Here is a 12,436-nt window from a genome sequence, read left to right on the forward strand (position 1 = left end):
ATTTTTGGCTTACAGAGGGAACTGGGGCATTGGCTCAACTTGACTGTGGGCAAGAGCTTTGCAGAAGTTGTGTTAAATGTTCAGGTGAGCATTAATACAGTAAATATGAAGCAGAGACTAAACTAAAACAATGGAGTTGTGCAGTAAAAGAGTAGCTGAAGCAGTAAAAAGGTGTATTTATTATTACACAGGATAATATGTTACAATCCCTTGTGACAAGATCCGAGGAAAAACACATTTAGAAGCTGAGTGCAACTGAAAAAAAAAACAACCAGCAGGCTAGCAGTCAGCTGCCAACTAGCAACCAACAAGAAGACACCAGCTAACTAGCCTAGCCAACAGCAGTATGGCAGTATACGGCACATCGTTGGCGTTTTCAGGTGAGGTTTTGTTAAGTTAGGCCCACGACACCTCAAGATGGCTTAACAGGCAGTTCCAGCGTTCTGGAGTCACCCCCCTCCATGCTGCCACTGCACAACTGCTTGACTTTCAACCAGCGAGATATTAGCTTATGCCTTTGAAAAGAAGTCTTTTGAAGTCTCGTTAGAGAATGGAACATAGTGTAGCTTAGTTTGTTTAAATGTGGTTAAAATGTGGTCAGGAAAAGGAATGTTGTTGAATGTGATTAATTATTAGATGGACGGTGTTTCATCCATCCAAGTGCAGTCAGGAACAATCCCTTTCTCACTCATAGCAAACTTAATTTCATTTTAATTTAGTTTTGTCTCATGACCTTAGCTTATGTTCAGACATATTTATTTTCTTTGTATGTGCTTCCCCTAGGTCACATAATTTGCAGGCATGGTGTCTTATACCACTTTTACACTGATGATACTATTAACTATTTCCATGACGTTAAAATTAGATAGGTAGGAACTTGCATGGTACTTAACCTTGTGAAACACATGTGGTTTGCCCATAGCTGTTGACAAAGCATGTATCATGTTTGACTTGACAACGTAAGTTTGTAACCCCACATTACCAAGCTTGTTCAATCCTGTTTTAACCGTCTGAGGAACATTTCTAAAATTCCTTGCCCATTTTATTAGTATTTCATCACAAGTGGGCTGGGCTATTTAACAGGTGGGCTATGTTAAGAGCCTGTTTGAACAATCAGCGCGTTTACAGAGCTGTGCTCGAAATTCAACTTGAATGCAGACCTATGAAGGTAGATTTGTTTCTTTATTGTTCAATCAAAAAATATTTCACTTCAATCAAAGAAAAAATTTTCAAATAAAAAAAAACCTTCACTTCAATCAAAATAAACATTTTCAATCAAAGAAAAAAGGTGTTTGAATGCAAAAATAAATTTGAGACCAAAAAAAATTATTGAGATTGATGTTGATGTTGATGTCCATGTATTTCTGAGCCAAGATGTCTCCAAGTGTTTTAACTGCCCATTCTGTGATTTTCTTTGCGTTAATGTCATCCTTGGCATCCTCTAATTAAACTGTCCAGTTCCTCCGGTGTCACCTCCTTGTGTCGCATCTCCTTCTTCTTTTCATATTCTCTTCTCTTTTTCTCTTCTGCTGCATCCCAGTCTTCAAAATGATCAAATTCACCAAATAGGTTAAAATCACTAATTTTTTGTCACCTGTATTGTCGTTGTGGTAACTGTGAAATAACGCATGTTCTGTGTTTCTGTTGCCACGGTTTCCAAACCGTTTCAACCAACGCAATGATTTAGAACTGTCATCGGGAAATTTGTCAGAATCGAGGATTCTGATTGGCTGCGGTCAAATCCGGTCAAAATGCCGCGGAGTGTAAAACCCGTGATTTTTGATGTGAAAGTTGATTACCACTGTTGAACAAGTCCTTGAACAAATAGTGTGTGGTTCCAACGCCGCCATGGTAGCTTACTACATTACCCCATGCATTACCCAAACAAAGCCATGGTCCAGGTCACATAAACCAGACCAATTAAATATTAAAATCAAATTCAGTCCTGTGGCCCCGTTTTTCCGTATTTTTGATCTGAGTCTCAAATTGAGATATGAAAAAACAGGCGTTTTTTCGTTTTTTTGTGTTAGATTAAAAAACGAAAAACAAAATGATCTGTCACTTTTTGATTTTTTGATTTTTTGATTAACAACTGAAAATAGGAAGAACGAATGATACACGGATTCATGCACGCTATCCCTAAGACGATTCTTCCACCAGCTCCATTTACCTTCTTCTTCTTCTGCGACCGGTTCCAGGGTCACACGCCAGTGCAGCTATTGTGAAGCGCACACACACCCGTTATCCTGTCGTAGTCCGATTAAGGTGTATACATGCCGGACTAAATCGAATTCCAATAGCATTATCTGGGTTAATTGGTCTTATTCGGATAAAGAGATTGGAGTAACGTGTTTACACATACTTAAGTTCTCCAGTTAGAGTCCGATTATGGTAAGTTTTTTTTTTTTTTTTTTTCACGTGCATGTACGTTTACATGCATAAAAAAATGAATAATGAGTAATGAGTCAACCTCAGACTCAGTAGCCAGGTCTTTAACAAGGAAAAGAGACTGTGTTCTTTAGGTTCAGCACTTGATCCCAACATGTTTTACAGTTTATTTTAAGATCTAACTGATTACATTTAAAGTTCTAAATGGTTTTGCCCTCGGCTGTATCACTGGCCTCTTGCCACTATAATGGCAGCATGTACCTTGAGACGGCTGTGGATCGATTTGCTGAAGGAAATCAAGAAGAGTGTGTTGGAAGAGTCAAACGTGATGGGTATTAGATTAATTTGGAAGGACAGTGGTAGCAAAATCCGTCTGGTAGAAGAGATTCGTTACTAAATAGCTTTGGGTGATTAGGAAATTCTAAAGCACAAAATATAGTCATACTTGACCTAAACAGTAGTTTAGGTCAAGTATGACTATATATTGCGTATAATAATAAATATATAGCATGATCCGGTTAAACGGATCATGCTATATAATATTATTATATTAATGCTGCCCAGTAAAGTCATTCATTTTCACTGATGGAGATGACAAAATGGATGGTAGAAGTCAAACAGGTCCAGCATGTTTCATCCTGCAGTGGTGACAGTTACAGTTAAACAAAAGCTTTGCATGAAGCAGGCTACTCAGGTATTATTCTTAGGGACACATTTATAAGACATGAGGCACGGCCATGACAGATTAAACAGTTGGACTGTCGCACAGGAAGTAAACATTGCGATTCAATCAGCTCGTTGGTATATATATTCTTATGGTAATCACTCTGGAACAGGGTAAATCTGGATTCATCACGACCTTTTCCATTGCTCTACAGTCCAATTTTTATGCTCCCTAGCAAATAGAAGCCTTTTTTCCTGGTTAGCCTCACTGATTAGTGGTTTTCTTGAGGCTGCACGGCTGTTTAGTCCCAATCCCCAGTCCCCTTCACACACGCTCATACTTTAATTAAACACAGCCCTGAGTTCTACTATTGCTTTTCTTCGCCAGACATTTAAGTGATCACTGATCTATCAGGATTTATTTCCAATCACATTTCGTCGATCCTAACACAATTTTTGGGTCTTTCTTCTTCAGTCTCCTTGGATGTTTTCTCTGCTTTACACTTCAGGGCAATGATTTAACACTTCTCAAACAATCAAACATATTTACCACGATCACCGGATGTGCCTTTGCACATGGTTATTTAAGAAATGAGAAGTAACTCAATCCAACAGCTGGGGTTAAATAAGTTGTTGTCAGCTGAAAGATAATCGCCCATGCAGTAATTATCCAAAAGGAGGCTCAAACCTATTTGCTTAGTCAAACCCAGGTCGACAGACCGTCTCATTCAATATTGTTTTCTTTACTTTCAATATTGCAGTCTGCTGTGAAGGTTATTAGTCATCCAGGTCATGGTAATCACTGGAGTTTCTGGTCAAGCAAGTTTCTGGTGGGTGTACTCACAGAGTTTTCCTATTTAAATCTCAATTTACCACTAATCCCACTAAGAAGCTACTCGGATGAGTGGCAAAACGTCTTCAAGTCCAGTTGACCTTATTTTCTACATTGCAGATACATATTGAAAACATTGAATATATGAATCAAGATTTATGGAATTGTGTAGCTAAGTATAAATTGCTAAATTACATTACATTTACATTTTAGATACCTCAAAGTAGTCACCCTTTGCTTTGTTGCCCGCGCTGCAAACCCTTGGCCTTCTCTCCTCATTTCACAGGTGCGCCTTGTCAGAGTTCATTTGTGGAATTTCTTGCCTTCTTGATGGGGCTGTAGCCATCGGTCAGGTTGGTACACATTGCACAGCAAAGAGAGAGAAGGACTGTCAGTCAATCCAGAGAACTGTAAAAACATCCAGGAAACGAAGACAATGTACAAAGACTTGTGGGGATTTCTTGCTAAAAGCAGGAGGACACTTGTGTCCCAGTCAACATGAAACTGAACACATGTTTGAGTACTCCAATGCTCTTTGTCCATGCCCCCAAGCAGGACAGTTTACACATTTACATTACATTTTGCTTTGCAAAAACCTTAAAAAATAGCCACATAAACCACACCTTCATTTAAATACGCAGACCATGAAGACTAAAGTGGAGGTTGTCAGTGTTTAAATCAGACACAGATTTACACATTCATGATTTCATCCGCCTAAACGTGTGAATAGTTCAGCGACAGCCTCACTTTGCTCCCAAACTTTGATCTACAGCACATCCTTCATAATACTTAAGTGACAGGAAATCATGGAGATGCTGATTCACACTGGATTAGTTTTATCTTAGGACTCCTGTGTTACCGGCGGAGGAAGGCAGCGCACTCCTGCTGCCAAAACAGTAATTTGACAGTTTGTCCCCACGGGATCAACTTTTGTAGGTATGCGCATATGCAGCCGATGAAGTCTCCGTGAGGCACCGCACATTTCCACGGTCATTGCACCGTTGACGCGTCTGACTCTGCGGCGAGGAAGACCTTGCGGCACACGTTTTGGCGTACGCACCCTTTGAAAGCGAGGCCACGCACATTTCTGTGCTCAGATTGAAGCCCAGATAAATGATATATGTCTACATCAACTGTTCAGAAGACTGTGAGAATCAGGTCTTTACAGCAGCTAAGAAACCACTGCTATGGAAAAACAATGTGCGGAAGAGATTTGTTTGGGCCAAGAAACACAAGGAATGGACATCATACCAGAGGAAATCTGCGCTTCAGTCCAAATTTGAAATTTGAGATCTCTGTTTCCTCCTGCAGTGTTTCTGTGCGACGCAGAAACGGTGAACGGGTCGTCTCCACAGTCACCTCAATCTAAACCCAGTCAAGGTGGTTCGGGTTGAGATGGAGCGCAGAGCGAAGGTAAAAGAACCAACGAGTGCTCAGCGTCTCTGGGAACTCCTCTGGGACTGTTGCAAAACCATTTCAGGTGACTACTGTGCAAGGTACTAGTCAAAGCAAAGGGTGGCCATTTTGAAGAATCTTAAAATATAAAACGTATTTTTAGTTATTTTACACTTTTTTGTTAACTACATAATTCTATATGTGTTCATTCATAGTTTTGATACCTTCACTGACAATCTACAATGTAAATAATCATGAAAAAACATTAAGTGAGAGGGTATGTCCAATTGTATACACACACACACACACACACACAAAACACTGATCTCAGACAGTTCAGGTTCAAGTGAAACTAGGTTTATTAAAATAAATTCTCTACAAAATCACAAAAATAAACTGAACTATTCAAATGAAGTTTTTTTTGTGTAGTTCAGTAATCTTAGCTATTCACTTGTATTAGTCTCTGTTCCAATACATATAATAATAGCTTTATTTTTAATATTTTTTTTTTTAAATGTCAAATATGTAAACACCGCTTATGCATAGCTCCACCAACTGGTCAAAAACAAAACTGTACTCATCTCCACTATAAAAGAAAACAGACTAGTTTGGATGTTGTGTATCTGTGAAAAATGTTTGTATCACTAAGGCTGAAAATTGAATCTAAAAATTTACACTACAGCGTAAATTAAAAAAAAGTGAATTGTAAAGTGTTTTAACTCCCTGTGTTAAACTTTGGCACATGTACAGAAGTCCAGATTCTGGGTTGTGGAGTGTTTGATCTGAAGTGCTTAATACTCTTTGAAGAAGTGCTGAAAAACCAGGAAACGAAGAGCAAACATGTTCTGTGGGATCACGCAACAATCCGTCCTGCTAGGCTTCACATTATGAGGTTAGTGTTAGCATTAGCGTTATTGGTTGTAGCTGGCAGATGGTAACCTGCCAAGCATGTTCTTGAAAGTGCCGTAACTTCTCCATCTCTTACAAACCTTCGGACGTCAGGTAATTTTTTTTTTTTTTTTTTAAAAGGGAATGGTCAAAATTAGAGCATCGGACGCGATATCCTGACTGTCTTTCATTGGAATCTCACGTGTTACGAAATCCCCAACCACAGTAAATAAGGTGGGTCTCCAAAGCCGAGCTCCGTCCTCATCTGGGTCATTTTTGTCAAACTCTGAAAAGCTCCTGTCCTTGAGACAAGTAAACAAGCCTCTATGTGCAAAATTGGCAAAACGCCCCTAAAATACCAGACCCATCTCCCAATAGATATGTTGACTTGGACAGAGGTAGAATTAGTGAAGACAAGTCAAAACGTCTACTATAAAAGAGGTCTGGAGAGATTCAACATAAGCATAAGATCTGGAAGGGACACAGTGTCTGGCAGTGCCTGGTCCACAGTACAAAGTAAACACTAGCTTGAGGTTTCAACTCTGCAGAGTGATCTGGATGTGAAACACCGACAAAGTTGCCCTTTTCAGACTAAGCAACCTTACTATAGATGTTGTGTTTCTAAAAAACCTTGAACAAAAAGGCTTTGGGGGATAAACCCAGCTTTAAAAATAGAACGTAATTTACAGATTTTACCTTCACCTTTAAGAGTTTACCTTTAAAACCGTACCTTTTCTTCTCACAGTAGAGGAAAAAAAAAAACCAAGAAAAGTCCACAACAGAAAAGGTTTCGGTGAGAAAGAATACCACATTCTATATACTCTAGGGCTCGACGAGAGGATTCTCCGGAGCCCTCAGAGCTAAAACCCCTGAGCTAGCGAGCCGGGCAGCTAGGACGCAGGAGGTGGAGACTGCTGGGAGGCGGAGGAGAGAGCAGAGCTGACGAATGAGTCGGAGAGGCTCTTGGCGTATTCCACCAACTCGTAGGATTCTCTGATGTCCGCCAGGCCGAACCAGAAGACGGTCCACACGCCATTAACAAAGCTGCCATCGCAGTGTTTAAAGTACCTGGAACGACAGAAAGATCGCAGCATGACAGATGACACTGTGGTGTGTTGTAACAAGCTCCCTAATATCCCTGTAATTTCTGCTTTCAAAACTTTACATATCTATAAAGTTGTACTTGAAAACACCTGACCGTTGAGCGATGTTGCTGTTCCAGATCTTTGCCTTCAACTATCTTAGGTTTGTATCGGTACATCATGCCAGGATTCCTACACCTAGGACCTTCATCCTAGACCTCTAAACCCCGAAGCTGCTTTTCGTTACTGGGCTTCAAAAGCGACGAGTATATTCTAAGTGCCGACGCGAAAGTCTTAAAAAGGTCCACATGTCTTACCAAGGGTTGATCCTGTTGGTGGCCCTAGACCTCCAGAACAGTTTGCCCAGGTCCTGCCTGATACACTCCCACAGGATGTGACTGGTGCCCTGGCCCTGCTTACTGCTGCTCACCACAAACTTGTCGAGGTAGGGAGTGCCGCTGTTCACCGGTTCCAAGGTGATGATGGCTGCAGCACTGTAGCTAGAGGGATACGGCACACAGACATCCATTTGTAACTGATGCTTCGGGCATATTTGATCAGCAGCAGACCGCAGAAAACTCTTAACAGCTGAACACACCCTTCAGAGAGGTAGATAGAGTGAAGCCGCCCTTCCAGAGAATCGATGTAGTCACGTCTCAACGTCTTATCAAAAGACTTGTTGATGAGAGCTAGCAGACGAGTCACATCGATCCCATCCAGAGAACTGTACCTGCACGAACATAAAACAAGATGTAAAATAGAAACTAACCCCATTCTAGCGATGGGCTAATTTTAGGTTCTGACTTTATGAATTTAGGGTTACGATTCAGATTACACAGGATTGTGCGACATCTACTGACCGGTGTATGGGGTCGGCATTTTTAAAGAGCGTCCCCGAACCTGAAACGGAGGAGCAGACAGAAAAACAAGCAATTAAAATTCAAAAAGTTTTTGAACTTTTTGGGGACGGCTAAAAAGCACCCCTCCCGAACGCACACGAACGGGATGGCCTCTTGGGTTACACCTCAAAATAGACATGCGGGTGCGCACGTGGACACGCGGCGTCGGCGAGAAGGTCTCACCCTTGTGGCTGAACAGCTCGGTCAGCAGCGTGTCAGCCGAGGTGATCACAGCGGACGACTCGGTCGGCAGCTGATTGAGGAGTCTGGCTATGGTGGTCACTCTGCGCCGCTCGACCACGCTCAGCCACGACGCCACGGACAGAGCGGGGAGGTCCGTAGGCAATGACACCGTGTCAAGCACCTGTGCATGAGAACAGAAGTCCAGAAGTGAACATGGGGTTCAAAAATATACACAAAAAAATGCTTCTTCTGCAGTGGTAGACCACAATTAGACTTAGATACACTATGGAAACACAGTCAGGGTTAGGGCTGGGCGGTATACCGGTTCATATCGAACATCGTTATTATTTTCCGTTATGACATGAATTTTTTTTCAGACGGTGCAAATAACAAAATGTTGCACACTACAGTTGTTATATCTCTGAGATGTAAATGTTCCCGGATTTCCGTGCTCAATCTGGTTTTATCGCAAGTGTCGGAATATTTTACAATATTTACTCATCATCACGGTACAAAAGTCCATCCTTTGTCAACCTACTGCATTAATTCCTAGAATTAGAAGATGTTGTGAATAGGTGATTATGCATGGGGGGGGAAAAAAAAAACAGTGAAAACTTTGAAAAATACGGTGGTACACATATTTCGCGATATCGCCCAGCCCTAGTATGTGCCGGCTTCCGTGCCTTGTGTTCTTTGCTGCGCAGGCCTCCCGAGTTGTTCAGGAACATGACTTTGTGGGGCTGCAGCACTCTGGAAATGGCTGCCGTCACCTCCGTCGGGTCCAGTGTTGCAGAGCAACCTTGCCCGTCTCGCCCCACCGGGCAAACCAGCGGGATTGTCCCACAATCCAGACTCCACTGGAGGAGGCTGATATCCACAGCAATGGAGGGCGGCGCACTGCAGGGAGTGGAATGAAAACCGGATCAGAGGGCACAAAGAAACATTGAGAAACATTAATAGGACTTAGGAAAAGCAAATATTATCTTAGGAAGCAAATAGACTGATGTCCATCTGTGCAGCAGTCTGTTAAATATGGTTTGCCTTCAGCATGACAAAAAGTACTAAATACGCTAGAGTTTGCCCGTATCTAGATCCTTCCTGGCTTTTTCTACGTAGAATATCGCAGTATGTCACAACAATGTACCGTATCGTGACTCAAGTATCGTGATACGTATCGTATCGTGAAGTCCCTGCCAATACCCACCCCTACTAAGCAGCCTTCATCTGTGGATTATCTTGTAATTTTGTGATCATTTTCTAATAATCAGAATCATGACAATCAACTATGTAGTCAATGGTTTAACTCACTAGGTGCATCTCGTTTGGCAGGAAATGAAACGTGTTATCATTTCAATGAGTGAATGTCTATTCACTAGAGTAAATATACTGAACGTGTAACTAGGAAATCTAGTCACTAGCATATGAATACTTTTCAAGGAATGCAAGTTGCTAACCTGTGGATCTTAGTCCTTAGCCTAAAAAAAAAAAAACCTTGTCGCTAGCAGAACAAAATTTGTCGTTAGCTTTGACCAGCAAATTTAGCTACATCAACCGGTAGCTGAATCAGCAGTACCAGCAGATTTAGGTCTTAGTAGCGAACACGTGTTTGAAGTGGGAACTTTGTGCGCCTCAACTGTCACCTGCTTCCTTGCGACGCTTCGTTCAGCAGGAGGAAGGACTCTGCAGAGAAGAAGGGCAGGACGGTGGCCGAGTGCTGCTGCAGGGCCTCGGTCAGCTGCTGGCACCGCTTCACTAGCCCCCGGGCGGCCACCGGCTCCGCCAGCCCCGTCTCCTGGTGCTCGGACCAGCCCATCACCACCACGGGCTTCATATCCATCCGCTGCAGGAAGGACAGCCCGAAGGCCAGGCTCTGCACCATTTCCCTGCCGTCGAGCACCGAGCTGTCCACCTAGGGAGGACAGAAAAAACCCAAAGTGTTTAAGGACCTGAGCTAGCGCACTTGTTACATGCAGCACTAAAAAAAATTGTTATTCGGTTTAAAATGTGCATTAAAGTGGTGATTATACGGGCAATATACCAGTTAAAGGTGTCCCAGCAGAATGCATCATCTAAGGAAGGAAGGAGCTTTTTTTTCTTGATGGTTTTTACTGGTGTACGTGCACTTTTAGATCTATGAAAAGGGACCTTGAGGCAAATACCACACGTCTGGTTGCAGACCTTGGAGAATATCACGAGAAAGATATGCGTTTTAGAAAAGTTTGTAGCGGACCAAAACAATTAAACTAAGTAACACTTCTTTAGGGTTAGAGGTGAGGTTATATCGCCCCCTGCTGGGTTGGATTATATGGCAACTTTTATATGGACAAAGACTAATATATTACAAGTACCAAGCATTTCTACCTGCTTCCTGCAAGCTTTTTTTTAAAGTTTATTTGGAATTTATTTTTGTTATGTTCTCAACGTAGCATTTTAATAGCTCACTAATCATAAACACTTTTTTTTGCGTTGCACAAATGGCCTTTCACATCATACACCACATTTACATTTTTTTTTTTTTTTTTTTTTAAACATTAGAGACTTTCTTTTCTTTTTTACCTCCAGCACTGCAAAGGCAGGAGACTGAGCCGAAGCCGCTTTCTGAAACTGGGTCAGCCAGTACCGAGCCTCCCGGGGGTTTCCACCAACTTCATTGAGAAAAGCCTTCACGTCCCGGTAAATCAGATTCCGGTTGGGAAGCACATGCCGGTCTGCGGCGGAGAAATAGCCCGTGTTCTCCTGCTGGGCCAAAGCCGCGGTTTTTCCTCCCGTGCCTGCCGCGCCGGAGCTCAGCGCCCGGTGCGGCGGAGCGAACATCCTCCTCCTCCGCTGCTGCTGCTGCTGCAGGCTGGAGCTCCGCGGCAGCGCCGAGGAAGACGGTCTGGACAAGAACTTTCCTGCCATTACCATGGCCCGACAACCGGGAGAACCGCTGTTCACTTTGGACATGTTGAAAGTTGACAAACGGGCCTATGAATCCCTCGGGCGGGCGGCTGGAGCGGAGCAGCGGCGCAGAGAAGAGCACCGGTAGCCGGACTGTTTTACTTGACGCGCGGCTGCTACGTCGGCACTTCTCCGATTTCCTCTGAGCCTGACATGGTGGTGGGGGTGGTGGTGGGTTGAGATGGGGGTGGGGGGTAAAATTTTCCAGAAACACCGATCAGCCACAACATTAAAACCATTATTAACATTGACTATCCAGTTTCTACCGTATGTGCTACCGTATAAAAGTATGAGTTTGGCTGCAAAGAAAACAATCACAGGAAACTGGATGAAATCTGATGCAACAACTGAAGATAATCGGCTAAGCATTATTAAAGAAATTCCCGAGATGGAAATTCTTACGTTCCTTTTTAGACTTAAAAAGGACCTTTATATTGGCAAGATGGGGAAAGTGGTCTCTGTTTCTTGGGCTACAGAGTGATAGGTGTGGGGGTTTTCCACGTAGACTTGATTGGGCAGGTTGAGGTTTTTCTTTCATGAATTTTGTATGTTGTGGTCTGGAGGAGTGGTCCGCGGATTGTGTGATTTAGTTCTTTCTGACCCCTTTAGTGCTCCCCATGGCAACTGTTGGTACATCTGGACATCGGGAGTTTGATGATGTGGACTGGTGACAAAGTTCACCCACCAAACACCAGATGTCATTTCAACATTGGGTTTTGGGCTAAATCTAGTCGGTCTGTCATAGCCTTGATATAGTCCAGAAATAGTCGTTGAAAATTGGGTTGTGTTTAGCCTGTCCGATTTTGTCCAAATTTAGTCCAAAAATAGCCGCTGAAAATTGGGTTGTGTCTTTTTGAAGACGTCTTTTCAACAACATGAACTTGACGGCTTTTCACTGTTCACTTTTCAACCAAATTAAGACGTTGTTTAGACGCGCATGAGTGACGTCTTTTCAACTACTTTTTGCTGGGTGGGCATGCACTGCGCTTGTTTTTCATTTATTTATTTATTTATTTTGTTTTGTTAATTTCTCCGTTTGAAATTGGAAAAAAAAAATCATCAAAATCTAAGTAGAAAAACTAGTCTCTGTGGAATTGTAAAAGAGGCTGAACACCATGCCATATCATCACCAGCAGGGTTAGCAAACTTCCATACGGTCTATGGAC

The 12,436-nt window shown here is 42.5% G+C and overlaps 1 protein-coding gene across 1 annotated transcript; it reads right to left on the minus strand.

The window, feature by feature from the left end:
- Positions 1-5,619: 5,619 nt before the first annotated feature.
- Positions 5,620-11,421, minus strand: nags (N-acetylglutamate synthase). Its single transcript, XM_047572617.1, has 8 exons — positions 10,887-11,421; positions 9,971-10,239; positions 9,014-9,227; positions 8,331-8,511; positions 8,109-8,148; positions 7,847-7,978; positions 7,566-7,748; positions 5,620-7,234 (listed from the first exon to the last, which is right to left on the minus strand). The coding sequence occupies exons 1-8, from the start codon at positions 11,274-11,276 to the stop codon at positions 7,057-7,059; spliced, it is 1,587 nt and encodes a 528-aa protein (XP_047428573.1). The 5' UTR covers positions 11,277-11,421; the 3' UTR covers positions 5,620-7,056.
- Between the last annotated feature and the right edge of the window lie 1,015 nt (positions 11,422-12,436).

Source organism: Mugil cephalus, chromosome 20, assembly GCF_022458985.1.
Source record: "Mugil cephalus isolate CIBA_MC_2020 chromosome 20, CIBA_Mcephalus_1.1, whole genome shotgun sequence".
NCBI lineage: Eukaryota > Metazoa > Chordata > Actinopteri > Mugiliformes > Mugilidae > Mugil > Mugil cephalus.

What these genes read in the sequence shown, in the direction of transcription:
- nags (XM_047572617.1), bottom strand. Translation starts at nt 11,276, where the DNA reads ATGTCCAAAGTGAACAGCGGTTCTCCCGGTTGTCGGGCCATGGTAATG. An exon ending in TGCGCAGCAAAGAACACAAG is followed by an intron (nt 8,512 to 9,013) that starts GCACGGAAGCCG and finishes TCTCATGCACAG; the next exon opens with GTGCTTGACACGGTGTCATT. An exon ending in TCTATCTACCTCTCTGAAGG is followed by an intron (nt 7,749 to 7,846) that starts GTGTGTTCAGCT and finishes GTATCCCTCTAG; the next exon opens with CTACAGTGCTGCAGCCATCA.